Source organism: Perissodus microlepis, chromosome 5 (genome assembly GCF_051167445.1).
Source record: "Perissodus microlepis isolate ML-2025 ecotype Zambia chromosome 5, ASM5116744v1, whole genome shotgun sequence".
NCBI classification, from domain to species: domain Eukaryota; kingdom Metazoa; phylum Chordata; class Actinopteri; order Cichliformes; family Cichlidae; genus Perissodus; species Perissodus microlepis.
In genome coordinates, this window is record NC_140465.1 from 667,107 (window position 1) to 684,955 (window position 17,849).

At 40.5% G+C, this 17,849-nt stretch overlaps 1 protein-coding gene across 3 annotated transcripts in view; it reads left to right on the forward strand.

Moving 5' to 3' along the window:
- The window catches only part of LOC146386331 (calcium-dependent secretion activator 1-like), a 331,088-nt gene that overhangs the window by 285,581 nt on the left and 27,658 nt on the right, over nucleotides 1-17,849 (forward strand). For 2 of the 3 annotated variants that reach the window (XM_084927304.1, XM_084927305.1), the window contains one exon: nucleotides 7,245-7,352. The exons of the other annotated variant lie outside the window; for it this stretch is intronic. In XM_084927304.1, coding sequence (XP_084783430.1) covers nucleotides 7,245-7,352 — 108 coding nt within the window. The remainder of the gene's footprint in view (nucleotides 1-7,244; nucleotides 7,353-17,849) is intronic. 3 annotated transcript variants of the gene reach the window in all.

Consider the following 17,849-nt stretch of genomic DNA (forward strand, 5'->3'; position numbering starts at 1 on the left):
ATACACAATGCATGTAAGGTGAACTAGCAAACAGTGTTTGTATAGACATCTGCATCTGTTTCAGTGACTGTCTGTTCATGAGACACTGCTTTTGTTTTTGTGGCGCTGAAGTGCCTCCTCATTCATGTGCTTTTAACTTCTTGTCAGTTTTCTGCAGTACGCAGCAGAAGCAATAGCTCTCCATAAGTGGGTGGCTCCTTATGCTTTAGCTCCAACTGCAGTTCCGTTAGCAAGTTATCATCCCAGTAGCCTCTGTAAAACTGTTTAAGAAGCTGCTTATTTACTTCATGCAGTTCAAGACCACCTCTGCGCACGGTGTGATTGAGCGCCACCTGCAAACGAAGCAGATAAGCAGAGGGCTTTTCACCGTGATCTTGGAGGGTGGTCATGAAGCGTACAAACAGTTCCTCACCATCTTCGACGGTGCCAAAAGCTGAATCCAGAAGTTTAAGATAGTCCACAGGGGTGGCTTCTGGCCCAAGGGGGCGAATGACATCAGAAGCAGGAGCAAGGAGACTTTCAAGGATCTTACGAGTTTTTTCCAACTCGGACAAAGAAGCATCTTCCATCAACAAGTCAACATGATAACGCTATGTTTCATAGTCAGCTTCACTGTAAGGTCTGGGCATCTTGCCAGAGAAAGCTCTGAGTCTTAATGTAGAGTGAGCATGTGATGTCTTTTCAACACTCTTGACAACATGCTCGACTACTATTTTCTGAACCTCTGGTGGGCTGAGGTCAGTTGGACTCAATATTTGAGGTGTCAAGTTTGGTCTTATGGGGCGTTGGAATGCGCCCTGAATGGGTTCAGGAGGGTGAGACAGTTCAGTTAAAACTGAAGGTGAGGCTCGAAGTTGTGTGGATCCTACCACAGGGCAAGTCTGATCAGCAGTGTCATTTTCAGGGTTTATTTCAGCTGTCTCAGCAGGTTTAATGGTCTTCGCTATTGTGGACATGGCCTCCTGCACCACTTCCTCGAAATCCTTCCCAGTTAACTTGGCTAAACCTTTCAGGTTGCTAATGTAAGCCTCAGTAACACTGCCCCCTACGGTCTTGGTATAGACGTCAGTTAAGGCTCGAATGCGGTAACTGACATCTGGATTCTCAGTGGACTGTAAGAGGTAAGGCAGCTTAGGTGCTAATATTTCAACAGCTGCACTGGACTCAAACTCTACAATCTGACTTTTGTGGAATGCAGAAGAGTCATCATCGGCAGCGAGTACTCTACGAATAGTACCATGTTGCTCTAGAAACTCAAATACCTCTTTGTCTTTCTCTCTATCTGCAACACCGCTACAAATTATGGCATTTGGTACTTTAATGGCATACTTGTTGACAAAATCCATTTTCACAGTATGTGAGTTGTCTGATCAAAGGGCAAAAAGGATTCCAATGTTGTCACACAACACTCTAGGCTCCTGGCTGGCTCGCCACTTTTTATTCTATGTAGCACTGGTGGTGCAATACTAGTGGGCATGTAAGACCTGTTAGTGCTACTTCTAGCCTTTTTTGCATGTAGTACAGGCAGTATAGTTACCTTTAACCGCAGTACGAGGACAGAGGGGAAATATGGGCCAGATCGGAGAGGTTCTAGATTCGTAGGAGCCAAGGGTGTCTGACAACAGAGGACTTGTACACAGTAGGTGTAGAAAAAAAAAACAAAATTGCATTTATTAACAGTTATCAACGTTTAGCAGGTTGTGCACATTTAACAAAAGTAGAGCGCGCTTCTTGGAAACAAAATAAAATAAAATAAACCCCATGTCACGGGTTGCCCTTTGGGATCCACACGCAGGACTCCTGATTTGCAAGTTAACAATAAAAGTTTATTTACAGTTTCTTCACCGAGTGTATTTACAGGCTGGGATAGTGCTATATACAAGACGTGAGGGGGCAGGGCTCCAGGGATCCGGGGAAAAGGGGAATCACACACACGCTCCACTCCGAGCTCTCTCTCCACTAGTGACCAGTCGCTCCTTCCACACACCGCTCGAGGAAACACAGGGATGGGTCCGGGAAATCTAGGTACAAAGATACACGTTAATATCTAGCACGCAGGCACGAGAAACCTGACAAGAATTTAACAACGATCCACCGCTGAACAACAGACCTCTTACCTCTTAAGTACCAGCTGGTCTTGATGAGGTCCAGGTGTTTCCAATACAGGGAGGCGTGGGCCGAGAGCGTGAACCCACCATGAGTTCCACCCCAGCAAAACAGGAGAGAGAGAGAGAAACAAAGAGAGAGAAAGGAGCATAATGATCAGCCCCTTGCTGATCCCCCAGGCCGTGACACCCCACAAATAGTCGACCCAAGGATATATTGTCTTTTGTGTCCTTTTTTAAAAGTCAGTTGCAGTCTCTCAATGTTCAATAGTCACTCGGTGTGTTTGTAACCAGTCGGATTACAATCTACCAGTTCATCCGGCTCTTTGGGCTGGGCTCGCCATCCAGTACTGGAAAAGGGATCCTCGATTCTTCTCAGGTCCTCAAAACCAATCCAATAGAAGTAAGCAAAGAAAAAAAACCTGACCATGCAATGCAACAAATGCTACACGGGGCTTCACAGTGCTCACGTTGGCTCACGGCCTTTGGAACACACTATCACTCTTATTATTTTCACCGAAAAAGGACTTTTACTATCCAGTTAGCTTCTTCACCGCACGGGTAATGGATAGGTGTCCGAGCAGCGCACACAGATTGGGGGAAGGTCAGACCAGCCAATGATTGGTTGCTCAGTGGATCTAACAAACACACTCTAATGGACAAAGTCCTGCCTCTACACCATTTATCCACATATTAGTTAAACTTATGTTTACATGCTTTTTATTAGTATTTATTATATTTAATTGCTTTTTGTCAATATTTATTCCCATTGTGAAATGAGTATTTTAGTCAAAAGAGTATTAATATTTATGCTTTTAATACCGTTTTTAACACTGGGTTACACAAGTCAGTTCATTTCCAAAGTGTCTGGTCCTGTGCTTTCACAAAGGTGAACTTAGCTGAAATTAACAAACTTGTGGATGGTTTACTTCTCCAGTACAATAAAAACTCAGAGTAAATCGTCATTGTTGATCAGGTGGTGATCAGGATCAGGGCTACCATCTTCATCATGGACAACCCGAACGCAAATGGCATTTTGATGGAAGCTTGACACCCCAGTATGTGTAAAACAGGGATGTTTGCATGAAATTAACAAATGCCAGTATTCAGTTACCAAAATATGTATATTTTATGGCAACCCCCCCCCCCCCCCCCCTCCCTAACCCTGTTTTAAATTTAATGTAATGTAAACAATAATGTTAAACTTGAGGAACAAACAAAAAAATCCAAACTCTTCAATATTCTCAGAGATATTTTTTCTGCATTATCTGGCTGGGACAAGGAGATCGCCTAAAGTCAGTTTTTATCAGTTAAATATCAATGCTATGTTTTTGGTGTTTTTTTTCACCATCCATCCATCTTCTTCCGCTTATCCGGGGCCGGGTCACGGGGGCAGCAGCTTAAGCAGAGAAGCCCAGACCTCCCTCTCCCCAGCCACCTCCTCCAGCTTATCCTGGGGAACACCAAGGCGTTCCCAGGCCAGCCGAGAGATATAATTTTTCCAGTGTGTCCTGGGTCTGCCCCAGGGCCTCCTCCCAGTGGGACATGCCCGGAACACCTCACCCAGGAGGCGTCCAGGAGGCATCCCTGTCAGATGCCCGAACCACCTCAGCTGGCTCCTTTCAATGTGGAGGAGCAGCGGCTCTACTCTGAGTCCCTCCCAGATGGCTATATTTCTCACCCTATCTCTGAGAGGCCAACCACCCTTCGGAGTAAGCCCATTTCTGCCACTTGTATCCGCGATCTTGTTCTTTCGGTCACTACCCACAGCTCGCGACCATAGGTGAGGGTAGGGACATAGATCGACCGGTAAATTGAGAGCTTCGCTTTTACACTCAGCTCTCTCTTCAGCACGACAGATAGGTACAGCATCCGCATCACTGCAGCCACAGCACCAATCCATCTGTCGATCTCCCGCTCCCTTCTACCATCATTCTTAACCCTCTGGGGTCCAGGGTATAATTGGCCGTTTTTGACTACTTTTGATTTTACCTCTATATTTCACCTTTAAAATATGTTTTTCTTGCCTTGTTTGGTATCATTATTTTCAGCACAACCTCAAATATCTGAAATTTGAGTTATTTTTTCATTTTGGTATACTATATTGGCACGGTTGATCTAAATTCAGACAAAAAATTCAAAATCAGAGTAGAAAAATATTATATTTTTTACTGTAAAACCCACAAACATGTTTAACGAATCATTTTCATGACTTGAAATGCAAATACAACAAAGTTATATGGTACTATTTACCTAAAAATGCAGCCAAGGCCTCAGGCGTTTTTTATATAACCATTTAAATCTATTTACAGAACAATCAGGTGTGCTGCATCAAATAAGAAGGCACACAAATTATTTGTGCCAGTCCAAAAAATGTAGTTTGTGTTCAGTATAAGACAGAGGAGAACAGCACAGGCCTAAACCCTGCAGGTGTGACAGCAGGAGGTGCATCAGTCCAGTTTTCCATGTGGGAACAGCGTTTACACTGGAATCTGCCTTTGACGGCTTTTTTAGAGCAAATATGAAATTCAGCAGTATAACTGACACACAATACAAGACAATAACTACACAACACACTAACTACAGCCTCCAAACACGCTAAACGTCACTAATGTCTCACATATGAAAACTCGCTCTCTCTCTTTCTTTCGCTCGCCCGCTTTCCGCCGCGGGTGTCACTCCTAAAAACTTCCCCTTCTCCCTAAACAACCAAATGTCACATGTTGCCATATTATTATTTTTTTGATTGGCTGACATGGTAAACTCTAACACCAATAGGGTAGGGGTGCTTTTTCTTTTTCTTTTTTCACTCGCAAGCGGAGAGTGTTTGCTAGCGCTGTCTGTAGAAAATGCCGTTTTTACCGTTCTTCCCGCTGTAAACGCCACTGTTTTGTTCAGAAAAAAACATCACGTGTATTTTTTTATCATAACTCTGGTTTTACGTGGCCCATCGACAAAATTCAAAAACTGGTATATAGTTTGAAGTCCGCACTTTCGACCCAAGTTGAAATGGAGACTCTGACGTGCTGCATCTTGTAGCTGTGTCATCTTAAATTGGTCATGTGATTTTGACGCGTCGCCGCGTCCGGCGACTCCAGACGGTTAATTTTAATCAGAAAGGTAGTGATATCATTAACCAAAAGGAGGAGATCACGTTTAATCGGTTATAACACGGGTTGAGAAATATAAGTCCAGACATGGGTGGTATCCACAGAAACCTCAGAATCTCAGCTAAAATGTCATATAAACCATTTCTACAACCACCAAACACACCGAAAACAAGCCGTGATTAAACGAGCAGTTACGTAAATGCACAGAAGTCCGCTAAACAAACAAAACCGAACCAGAAATTCTTCAGACTTCATGTAACCGGCTAAAGATAGGCTGGTTAGCTTCCAGGGTTATCACTGACTCCACACACCAAGTTTCACCACGATCAGACCAAAATTCACTGAATGAGCCGCAAAAGAAGACCACAAAAACACACAGCGGCGCAAATGCGCTAAGACAGAAATTGGCTTACCGTCCCAATTTCCTCCATTATTTTCGCCGGTAGCCGGTAGCCACGTGATTACCAGTAGTTACCATGCCTACCTAGCCACATCAGAGCCGTTTTCCATCAACAACCTCCATTTTAGACCCACCCACAGACACGTGACTGGACAGACGCCACATGCAGTAAATTTGGTAAAAACGTGGGTTTTGTCATTACAATGTCTGATTGGTTGAAGTGACGTTAACATGGCATCGTTACTGTGAATCTATTGGCTCAAACGATTAAAAAGAGGTGTCAATCACGCAAATTGACCAAAAGAAACCAAAGTTACAGCCCCTCGGAGTTTAAAGGGCCAGAGACCAATTAAACGCTTCATGCGCACTGCAGAAAAGGGCCGTTACCATATAAATGTGTGGTTAATTCTTCAAAAATCTATTTTTAAAAAAGGCATTTTTAGGCCTGTTAATAAAATTTATTAATTTCTGCTCTTTAATACCTAAAAAAAATCAACTGGCATGGTGTCCAATTGTGTGCCAAAATTTTTGTACAACGTCTGGATATTCATGTATTGACAGGGCTGTAATTTTTCACTGTTTCACTTTAGAAACATAAATCTTTGCACAGATGATGTTTATATGTTGGTTACTGAATTTCTGGAACCAAATGTGATCTGAGGCATATTTTTAAAAGGGTTATATGCTAAAATTAAAAAAAAAAAAAAAAAAGAATTAGGCGAGGATAAAATCTACTTACTTTTTCTGTGTTCCAGTCTCAGTAACTTTGACACAGTAATATCTGCTTCAATATTTACACCTCTGATGAAATTTCCCAAGTGTTAGCTTTATTTTGATACCAAGATTGTAAGGACAGAGTTTGTAATTGCAGAGAAATAATCAATTAAATTTGGGCATTACATTTTCGAGCAGGAAGTTCAGAAACCCCCTTGGGGCTTAAGAGGTTAAGATAATATTGTTTCTCTTTTTGTCTTAAACACACCTAAACACACTCACATTACGGTCCAACATCCATTTCGATATTCTGCTTTTAAGTGAGGTATTTTTGCATCATGCAATAAATATTTGTATTTTCTGTATCACTATGAGCTTTGTCTGTTTCCTTTCTCTGTTGTGAAGATAACTGAGACTTGAGATCCGGCTGACCTTTCACTTTCATTTGTGAATGCTTTGTAAGGCAAACCTTGTTGTGTGACCTCAATTAATTTGAGATCACACAAAGTACTAAAGCTAACAGCTAATAAAATAAGTACACACTCAACCAATTTCATATATGCATACATTTCCATCTAAGTTCTTCTTTCATCAGTTGCTAAATTATACCGTGAACTATGAACAGCTGTTTAATAACTTTTTTGTAGATGATATAAAATTTCATAAAAATGCTATTATTAAACATGTACGAGCGTATTACGCCATAAAAATATCCGTGTTTATAAATTACATACCAGCAAATTAAGTATTCATTAATGCTTTACTAAAGCTTTTAAGTGTATAGTCATTATAAAGTGTCACTATGAGGAGTAAATCATGTACCTTCCAAAATACACTTTGTCATTTTTACTGTTTTTCTAAGCAAAGATGATTTTTATTTGATGTCTTTTTCTCCTTTTTCCGGGTTATTTACAGAAGCCGGGGATGGATGTAGCTGACAGTTATGTGACATTTGTCCGTCATTCCCAGGACATGCTGCGGGAGAAGGTCAATGAGGAGGTGTATGTAGAGCGAATATTTGATGTAAGTAAGCTACAGCATTGCCTCTTTTCTCCAAATCAAAGAGTAACACCAAAGTTTCATTTACTTCATTTGCGCTTAATGTGCAGCTGTCAGGTAAATATTTAGTTTCACATCATTGCAAGTGAAAAGAGAACAGTAAGTGTAGAAATGTTCACAAATATTAAAGGTTTGCTTGGTTTTTTTTAAAGGTTTTTTTTTTAATTAATGTATAGTTGGAGGTGAGTTAAACAAACCAAACACACAGCACTTTAAGCTACTGCAGTTCTTACATTCAGTGTAATAGAGATTCCAAATAACAAACATAGGCAACGAGATTGGCTGTTTGTTATTTGTTACTGCTGGACAAGAACAAATGCCAATAACTGAAAGCAGATAACTCCAGGAGGATCCAAGGCCTGCACAAAAGTGTACAAAAAAATTGTTTGCTCTTTCTGCATGTGATATATACAATGAGTGATTTGATATATTTACAAAAAGTGCCATGTAAAGATCATGTAACAGGCACAAAGCCTGACATGACTAAGGCCTCTTCGCAAGAAGTACCCAGAGTTATTACAGAGGTTTGGAGGCCAAGGACAGAACAGAAATGCTGCTGGAACCCAAAATGTCCAGATGTTGGCAGGAAAACATACAGCAGCTGATATTTCAATATGTAAGCTCACAAACTCAGCCATGCGCAGAGGGACATTCAGAGACTGTAAGAAAGTGGAAACCCAAAAAGTTTTTTTTTAATAAAAAGACAAAGAAATAAGCAAACAAGCAAAACTGGCAGTTACTAATGTTTTGTAAACTCTGAAGAGTACACAGAGCTCAGGGCTTTTGTTAACAGGTGATACAAATTCCCATAGTCAGCACTCTACTCCATAGCTTAGAGTGCATTGACGTATATTTCAATTACTGCCTCACAGGAGAGGAGAGAAGCCAAATGCAAGACATTGACGTTGACACCCAGGTTTGTGAATGTGATAACTCAGGGATGAGGCAATGTAGGAGTTTGAAATTGATACCTGAGTGCATCTATTAAAAATCTCGGAAGGTCTCATTGACCTCAACCGTAAGGTCAAAGGTCAATGAGATTCATGAGAGTCAAAGTTTTCTGAAAATCTTGTGAATGCGCTAATTTGAGAATGAGGGGAAGTAGGTTTTTGAATTGATGCCATAGGTGTTTCTATGGCAAGCCGAGGGGTAGCGCTGGCAGCCGACAGTACTAGTTTAAAAACCTCTGGTTAACTTTCATGCATTACAGTTATATTAAAGTGCATTAAGACAAACCTTAAAAATTTACAGTACTGTTCAAGAGTCTTGAGCCATCTAACTTCTATTTGTATTTTGATAGAAAAATGAAATATAGGTACAGTGATTTACTGAAATGTTCAAACATACGTGGAAAAACAGTTTATAAAACACTGTAAAGGCAGAGTTTGTACTCTGTTTGAAAGTCGATCTTTGGTATGACCAAGTTTACTCTTCAACACCATCTGAACTCTGTCCAAGCCCACTTGTAATTTCTGTAACTACTCCTCAAAAAAGGCTCTTTATGCTTCGTGAAGGACATTTCAAAGTTGCTCTTAGATATTGGCTGCCCTCTGTTATGTTTTTCATCAAGATGATCACACACGGCTTCAGTAATGATTTGGTCCAAGCTCTTAGGAGGTGAATCTATGACAGATAATGTTCCATTATGTGTTTTTCTATCCAGGTATGCTTTCACTGCATTGATATTTTGATTGGGGTCATTGTTATTCTGAAAAATGAAGTTGTTGCTATCCATCCATTCTCTTCCACTTATTCAATTCAAGGTTGCTGAGGAGCTCAAGCCTATCCCAACTACCATAAACAGGCCATAATATCACTATTAGACAGGTCACCAGGCTGTCCCAGGGCTAACATAGAGAAAGAGGCAACTTTTCACACTCGTGGGTAATTTAGAATCACTGATTAACCATCTTCAGTAACTGAATGTCTTTGGACTTTGGGAGGAAGCTGGAGAAAACCCACAAAAATGGGAGAACTTGCAAACTTTACACAGAAAGAGATTCGAGATTCAAACCCAGGCTCTTCTTGCTATGAGCCCACAGTGCTAACCACCATGCCACCACACTGCCAGCTTATAGTTAGGACTGGATTAGGTGATCATGAATCCACCCTTAGAGGCGTCCCTTTTTCACTCACTGTGTGTTTATACACCACTATGCCTTTAATTATGAGTTATTAATAATCTTTGGCTCTCTTCCACAGCATGTCTTTTGTCCTGTCTCCCTCCCCTCACCCAAACTGGTCAATGAGCTTTGTAATGCCGGAGGTTTCTTCCTGTTAAAAGGGAGTTTTTCCTTCCCACTATCGCCAAAGTGCTTGTTCATAGAGGGTCATCTGATTGCTGGGGTAATTCTGTATTCTTTTGGGGTATTTACCTTACAATATGAAGCACCTTTATAGGGACTGTTGTTGTGATTTGGCGCTATATAGATAAAATTGAATTGAATTGTTAACCCCTTCAGACTTGTTGCTGATTTCAAGTCCAGTTCTTGTGTAGTCTGGCATGCTTCAGCCTTTTCTGATGATTCTGTTCCTTAAGATTGGCTTCTGGACAGCCGTCCTTCCAATGAGACCAAATCTAATGAGAAACAGGACACGGATTAACTGACGGGTCATTTGCATCACTGTGTGAGGTCTGGATTTTTTTCTGTATTTCCCCATTGTTAATTTGCTCTAAATAGTTTTTCACAGCTGTCACTTCTTCTTTTGCTCTCAACTTGTTTAACTGCTGGGATGTTTCACTCGTGTTTGAAGGTTTCTGAAAAATGTGGCTAATCACAGTTAGATTTGAAGAGCTTTTCCCCTTAATAAACTTCTTTGTTTAGTGTCACAATTTGTGTGATGATTTGAAAACTGTGTGACAAATATCCCAAAAAGTTTCATAGCACTTTAGGTGTCATATTTGATGACTTTTCTTGGCAGAGTTTAATTTAATGGCCTGGCTTCCTGTCTTATTAAACATACACTTCCAGTCACTGTGACCAAATAGTTCAATCTTTGTTTCATTTGACCACAATAGAAAAGATTTCCTTCTGGGCAACTACAAATTTCTGCTGAGTTTAAATGTATTGATTTTGGATTTTTGTTTGTTTTTGTTGCAACCCTTTCTGTCCCGTTCTGTCTTGCTTCACTATGGACAATGACACTGGTGTTCCAGTAGTTTCCAGTTCATGGCTGACCTGAGCCTTGGTAGTTCTTCCTGAACATCCTAAAACATGTTTTTATCATTTTCTTCTGATTTTGGCAGATAATGAACTTGTTTTTTGTTTATTGGTATTCATGCCAGCAAAGGGCAGCTACCAGTTATAGTCAATCAGCATAATTAAGAACAATGTAATAGGCCTGGGTTTAGCCAAGTTAAAATACAATATAGAAAATTCAACAATACCTATTAAATAATGTAAATGTTTTTGTGTATATTTGACCCTGTGTAGACCAGAAAAAAGTAATTCAAACTTGTGCACCCAATATTTGTTTTTTAAAATCACTGAAGATTTTCGACAGCTGTAGGAGCCATTCCACCCTGGAAAAAGAACAGTTCAAAGGAATCAAAAGGGCAAAATAAGCATTACATTCACGCCCGTGGTGAGTGTGTACACATTTCTGACCACAACTATAGGTGCTTTTATTATGCATGAATGACTCATAGATCGGTATCAAGTGGTTTAACAAACACACAAAATGTTCGCCACAAAATGTTAAGGTACAAGGACTGGACTGCAAATGAGTGAAAAAGCAGCTAATGACCAAAAAAGCCTTTATAAGACTTTCAGAAGACCTTGGGAAACCACTGCTCAAAACCGCTTTAAAAAATTATGAACATCTGGCTCCTTGCAAACAAACTATAAAGTAATGAGGGGCTATTCAAGACTTTCACAGTACTTTACTAGTACTACTAGTACTCCTAGTAGTTTTTAGGCTACATTCATAGACAGTGATGGGAATAACGGCGTTACAAGTAACGGCGTTATTAACGGCGTTACTTTTTTCAGTAACAAGTAATCTAACTAATTACTATTTCTATCGTTACAACGCCATTACCGGTACTAACAAAAAAACGCGATTGCGTTACTATTTTCAACAGACGGTTGAAGCTGTGTTCAGCTTACCGCATCTTATATCAGCTGCACGGAAGTAGCTGTAAGTAATCTGGGCGCTACAGCTTTAAGCAGCTGCGCGCTCCCGCGGACGGCAATCACTTTCTGCCCAACGATCACTTTTTGGCACAACACCTGGAGCTCAGGGGGCAAAACAATGGCATGAGTGCTGCTGTTTGACTGAGGAAGAATAAAGTAGTCGTGGTAAGCCAATCACATGACCACTTCAAGATGACAAAGCAACAAGGTGATATATACCAGTTTATAAACTGGGCCACGTAAAACCAGAGTCATGATAAACAATATATACGCGGCGTTTTTTCCTGAATAGTTTCGTCACGTTTACTGTCTAAGCACAGCGCAGCGAGACCTCTGCTTATGAGCAAGAAAACAAAACAAACAGCCCGTTCGTGTTGGTGGAAAAATGCACCATGTCGACCAATCAAAAAATGATATGGCAACATGACATTTAGTTGTTTAGGAAGAGGAGGAAGATTTAGGAGTGACCGCGAGAGAGAGAGAGAGAGCAGAAAAGGAGAGACAGCGAGTTTTGAGATGTGAGAGATTTGTGACGTTTAGCGTGTTTGGAGTGTGTAGTTAATGTGTTGTCTTGTGTAGTTAGTGTGTTGTGGATAGTTTTGTGTTGTGTGTCAGAACAATGAGGCGACTGCTGTCTCCAGGTAGAAACAGGAGTGATACACCTGCTGCTGTCAGACCTGCAGGTATCAGGCTGTGATGTTCTTTATAGTGGACAGAAATTATGTTTTTGGAGTGGCACAAATAATTTGTGTGGCATCTTTGTATTGTCTCTGTCCTGTCTTTGTTTATCTTTGTTTATCGTACAGTTAATATTGTATAGTTACCATTATGGTATTGTATAGAATTGTATAGTTAGTAATTAGTACCTTTTTATCCCTTAATGTTTACCAAAACAGCATGTTATAAATGTTATTTATTTGTAATTCCTAGTTTTATATCTTTTGGAGATATATCCTTTATATATTTATAAATGCACCATGGGGGGCTTAGGACGAAAACAGCATTTCAGTACACTGTATACTGTGTATACTACTGTATTGACAATAAAGCTCTTGAATCTTGAATGAATCTTATTGAATGCAGAAATACCCGATTTTTCTGTCAATAGTTTTAAATGGTTATTTTTTAAAAAAGGATAGAGTTTTTTTTGTTTGTTTTTTTTAAGTTTTGTTTTCTTTGTTTATTTGTCTGTCTTGTTTTGTCTAGAGAAAAAGGAGGCATAAGGTCTACTAATTTGTAACAACTGCGATACCTGCTTCTAATAAAACATATATTTACACATATTCTTAAACTCTCTAAATATAGTAGTCAGGTGTTATATATAACTATGATAGGCTTAGTCAATAAAGAAAAAACTGGTTTTCTCAGTGTTCATAGTTTTACTGTATGAGATAATAACACCAGGAAAAAGGGAAAAACATTCATTTGGTGAGTAAAAGAGACATACGGCTGCTTTCCAAGTCAAAGTTTTTTATAAAACACAAAGAGAAAGAAGTAACATGTATTTACAAGAATGTACAGTGAAAAATATAATATAAAAACAAACATGCATCGCCTTCAAAAATTCGAAGATACTTCAAATAAATTGTCGTTTGAATAAAAAAAAGGATAAAAGGTAAATGGGTGCAAATAACTTTGTTGTTTGCAAAACTGGTGCATATGATTTTAAAATTGACAATTTATATTTGCATTTAAAGTTATGAAATATGATTCATTAAACATGATTGTGGTTGTTACAGTAATAAATATAACTTTTTCTACTCAGATTTTATGTTTTTTGTAATACAGTATGTCAAAATGAAAACATAACTGTAAATTCAGACACGTGAGGTTGTGCTGAAAACAATGATACCAAACAAGGCAAAGTAAATAGTTTTTAAAGGTAAAATGTGGAGGAAACATCAAAAGTAGTTAAAAAATGGCCAATTATACCCTGGACCCCAGAGGGTTAAACGTCTTTTTAAAGTAACGCAATAGTTACTTTTCAAGTAATTAATTACTTTTAGAATCTTGTAACTCAGTTACTAACTGAGTTACTTTTTTGAAGAAGTAACTAGTAACTATAATTAATTACTTTTTCAAAGTAACTTGCCCAACACTGGTCATAAATTGTATAGGTACACTGCACAGTCACTCATATTGCCTAACCTACTGATAGAATTTCATTTAAAAACAAACTTTTGGGTTTTGTCTATGTCACAAATATTTCAATCCAGTGGAATATAACTTTATTTATATAAGTGTCATATCACAATAATAATTGTCTCTAGGAAAGACTGCATCAATAGAGAAAAATTTACATCCTGTTAGAAAAATTAAGGAGGACCGACGTAACAAAAAGTTAAGTCGAGAGAGATGCTGAGATTTTTCACTTTATCCAACTTCATCAAACAAAAAGATTTTTATACTCTTGTTTGTCAGAAGTAGAAAATGTTAAAAGGAACTATTCCTGTGAACACGATTCCTCTGTGTGAAGATGACGAAGCTACCAAAAGGCTGCCGCTGTACACTGTACCCTGCCAAAGCACCGCCCAAATATAGTTTGGAACCACAGATAATGAAGTAACAGGATGATGTTTGATGTATGTGCACAGTTAGAGACTTACACACTGTCCTTTCCATCTTTCCATCAATTGTTTGACTGTCTACATTAGGGCTGCCACAAACGATTATTTTGATAGTCGACTAGTCACCGATTATTTTTGCGATTAGTCGACTAATCAGATCATGCATCCATTGGACGTACAGCGTACAGCTTATTGCACCAGCAGCATCTGCTTTTATATAACTATCATTAGCTTACAGCTTTAAGTGTTTAAGGTATGTGCTAACTAAAAATAAAGACAAGATGATAGTTTATTAAATTTTAATGAAATTTGCAGATTGTTTCGGTGAAGTTTAATAAACTCCTTGCTATCTAAAATATAACAGGACACCGGAGTAAATTTTCGAGCATCTCACACTTCTGATAATCAGCTGTCTGCTTGATGTTTATTCAGCTGTGTAAAAACTATAACTTTAATCTCAGCCAAACCAATTTACTCAGGAACAAATAAAATACAAAAAAAAAGCCAAACAATAACATTTTGAAGTTATCTAAGTGACTTATATATATTTAACCTGAGAAAGACGGCGGTGGGTTTGAAAACGATTTGCCGGGAGTCACGGTGTTCTCACGGGCTCTGGTGAGCCGTGCCCCCGGCTAGCTATCGAGCTAGTGGGTAACAGACGTCTCCGAAAACGTCGGAGCGCTTTTGAAAATATGTGGTGTCTTGATAAACTGAGCAGATATTTGAGGTTTACACAGCTACATTCTAAAAATATGTTAAACGTTTATTTTGTGACCCAGAAAGAATAATAAGAGTAATATTAAAACTAACTAGCTGCCGCCATTGTTGGAAACTGAGCTGGGCTGCGCTATGAATTCTGGGACACAGCTTCTTCTTCTTCGGGGTTTAACGGCAGCTGGCATCCTTGTATATGCAGTGCTGCCATCTTCTGTTTCAGTCCGTTATTACACTCTTAAATCCTACTACTTATTCCTGCGTCTTTTGTGATCTTACAAAGCTTCAAACGACGCGTCGACTATTAAATCACTCGTCGACGATTTTGATAGTCGACGTAATCGTGACTAGTCGACTAATCGTGGCAGCCCTAGTCTACATTATTACAGTTCACTTGATAATTACTAATAACTTCACTTAATGACTTGTTGCAGTCCTGCATTTGAGATATGAACATATCCTGCACCCAACCATTTGTGAAATGGCCATGGGCCAGGAGTGCAGTCTTTTGTTGTGGGGTCATGTGGATCTGTTTTATTGGTTGCTGACAGTTTAGTTAAATACTGATCCTGGTTCCTTGATATGTTTTTTGCTTACAAACCTTACATGCCTGCTTACAAACAAAGGCTAAAGCAGCAACCACCAATCAGGAGGGAGGTCGCTCGCTGGACGGACCAATCAGTGACCGCGCTGCAGGACGCACTGGATGACGCAGACTGGGACGTTTCGGCGCAGCTCTGATGACATCAACATGTTTACGGAAGCGGTTGTGGGATTTATCGGGAAACTAGCAGACGACACAGCAGAAAGATCTGTCACCCAAACGTTTCCCAACCAGAAGCCGTGGGTGGATAAAAACATCCGCGACGCTCTGAGATCACGCACCGCTGCCTACAATGAAGGGCTCGTCTCCGGTAATATGGACCTATACAAGGCTGCGTCTTACAACGTGCGCAGCGCGGTCAGAAAGGCAAAGCGGAGCTACAGGGAAAAACTAGAGTCACAGCTACGACAGTGCGACTCTAGGAGCCTGTGGAAAGGACTGCGGACAATAACGGACTATAAACGACCAGCTTCTTCAATGATGAATGCCGACGCTTCACTGGCTGATGAGCTGAACACGTTTTACGCGCGCTTCGACGCCACAGCAATTAAAACAACAAACGGCTGCGCGCTTGGAGTGCACCAGTGAAGAAAAGGCATTCATCATCACAGAGCATGCCGTGAGGAACACCTTCAGGAGGGTGAACACCAGGAAGGCAGCAGGACCAGATGCAATCCCTGGCCGGGTCCTGAGAGCCTGCGCTGACCAGCTAGCACCGGTGTTCACGGAGATCTTCAACCTCTCCCTGGCCCAAGCTGTGGTTCCCACGTGCTTCACACAGTCCATCATTGTCCCTGTTCCAAAGAAACAACAGCCCGCTTGCCACAATGACTACCGTCCAGTAGCACTGACTTCAATTGTGATGAAGTGTTTTGAAAGACTGATGAGAGATCACATCACTTCCTCACTTCCTGCCACCATCGACTCGCTTCAGTTTGCTTACCGGACTAATCGTTCCACAGACGATGCCATATCTCACCTGCTCCACACATCCCTGAGTCACCTGGACACTGGCAGAGGGAATTATGTTAGGATGCTGTTCGTGGACTACAGTTCAGCATTCAACACAATAATTCCCTCTAAGCTCTTCACCAAGTTGACGGATCTAGGACTCAGCTCATCACTGTGTCAGTGGATCCTCAACTTCCTCACAGACAGACCCCAATCAGTGAGGGTGGGAAAACAAGTCTCCATCTCACTCAGCACTGGAGTGCCTCAGGGCTGTGTTTTAAGCCCCCTGCTGTACTCACTGTACACTTATGACTGTGTAGCCACATCAGACACCACCTCCATTGTCAAGTTTGCTGACGACACTGCTGTTGTGGGCCTGATCTCCGACAACATCGAGACGGCCTACCTGGAGGAGATTAGGAACCTGGAGACCTGGTGCCAGGAGAATAACCTCCTCCTAAACATCAGCAAGACTAAGGAGCTGATCGTGGACTTCACTACAAAGCAGGCGAGGAATTACAAGCCCCTCATCATCAGTGGCACGCCAGTGGAGAGAGTGGACAGTTTCCGATACCTGGGTGTCCACATCACTCAGGACCTGTCATGGTCCTGTCACATCAACACCCTGGTTAAGAAAGCCCGTCAGCGTCTCTTCTTCCTCAGAAGACTTAGAGACTTCCATCTGCCACTGAAGGTACTCAAGAACTTTTACTCCTGCACCATCGAGAGCGTCCTGACGGAAACATCTGCACCTGGTTTGGGAACAGCACCAAGCAGGACAGACGAGATCTGCAAAGAGTGGTGTGCTCAGCCGAACGCATCATTCAATCAGAGCTCCCTGACCTGCTGTCCATCTACACCAAGCGGTGCAAGCCCAAAGCTAGGAAGATTATGATGGACCTCTCCCTTTTGCACATATTTTTACTGTAAATTTATAAGTTAAATCTGTAAATTTTGTATAACCTGTAAATTGTAAATACTGTAAAACCACTGTCATTTAATGGTCGGCTACAAGCTACAAGCATTTCACCTCATGTCATACTGTGTATGGTTGTGTGTGTGACAAATAAAAATTTGAATTTTTAATTTGTATCTGCTCATCCTTATTATTCTTCTCCAGAATCAGAATCAGAATCACTTGTACTTTGTACACAAACTGGGAATTTATCGTGGTGCTAAAAACAGAAATAGAATATATGGTATTCATAGAATATAAATAACGTATACATCTCTAGGTAAATATTAGAAATATTGAAAATAAATATGCACAAAAGGAATGTACAGAGGTCCCTCGCTATAACGCTGTTCACCTTTTGCGACCTCGCTGTTTCGCGGATTTTTTTGTGGAGTTTTGCATGCTTTCTAAACAAAGTTTATTTATTTTTTTAACAGCGCATTGTGTTCTGCGTCCTGACTGGCTGTAGACTGTAGATTGTCAGTCAATCTCGTGCCGTGTCTCCTGTACAGTACAGGATGCGTTGAGCTT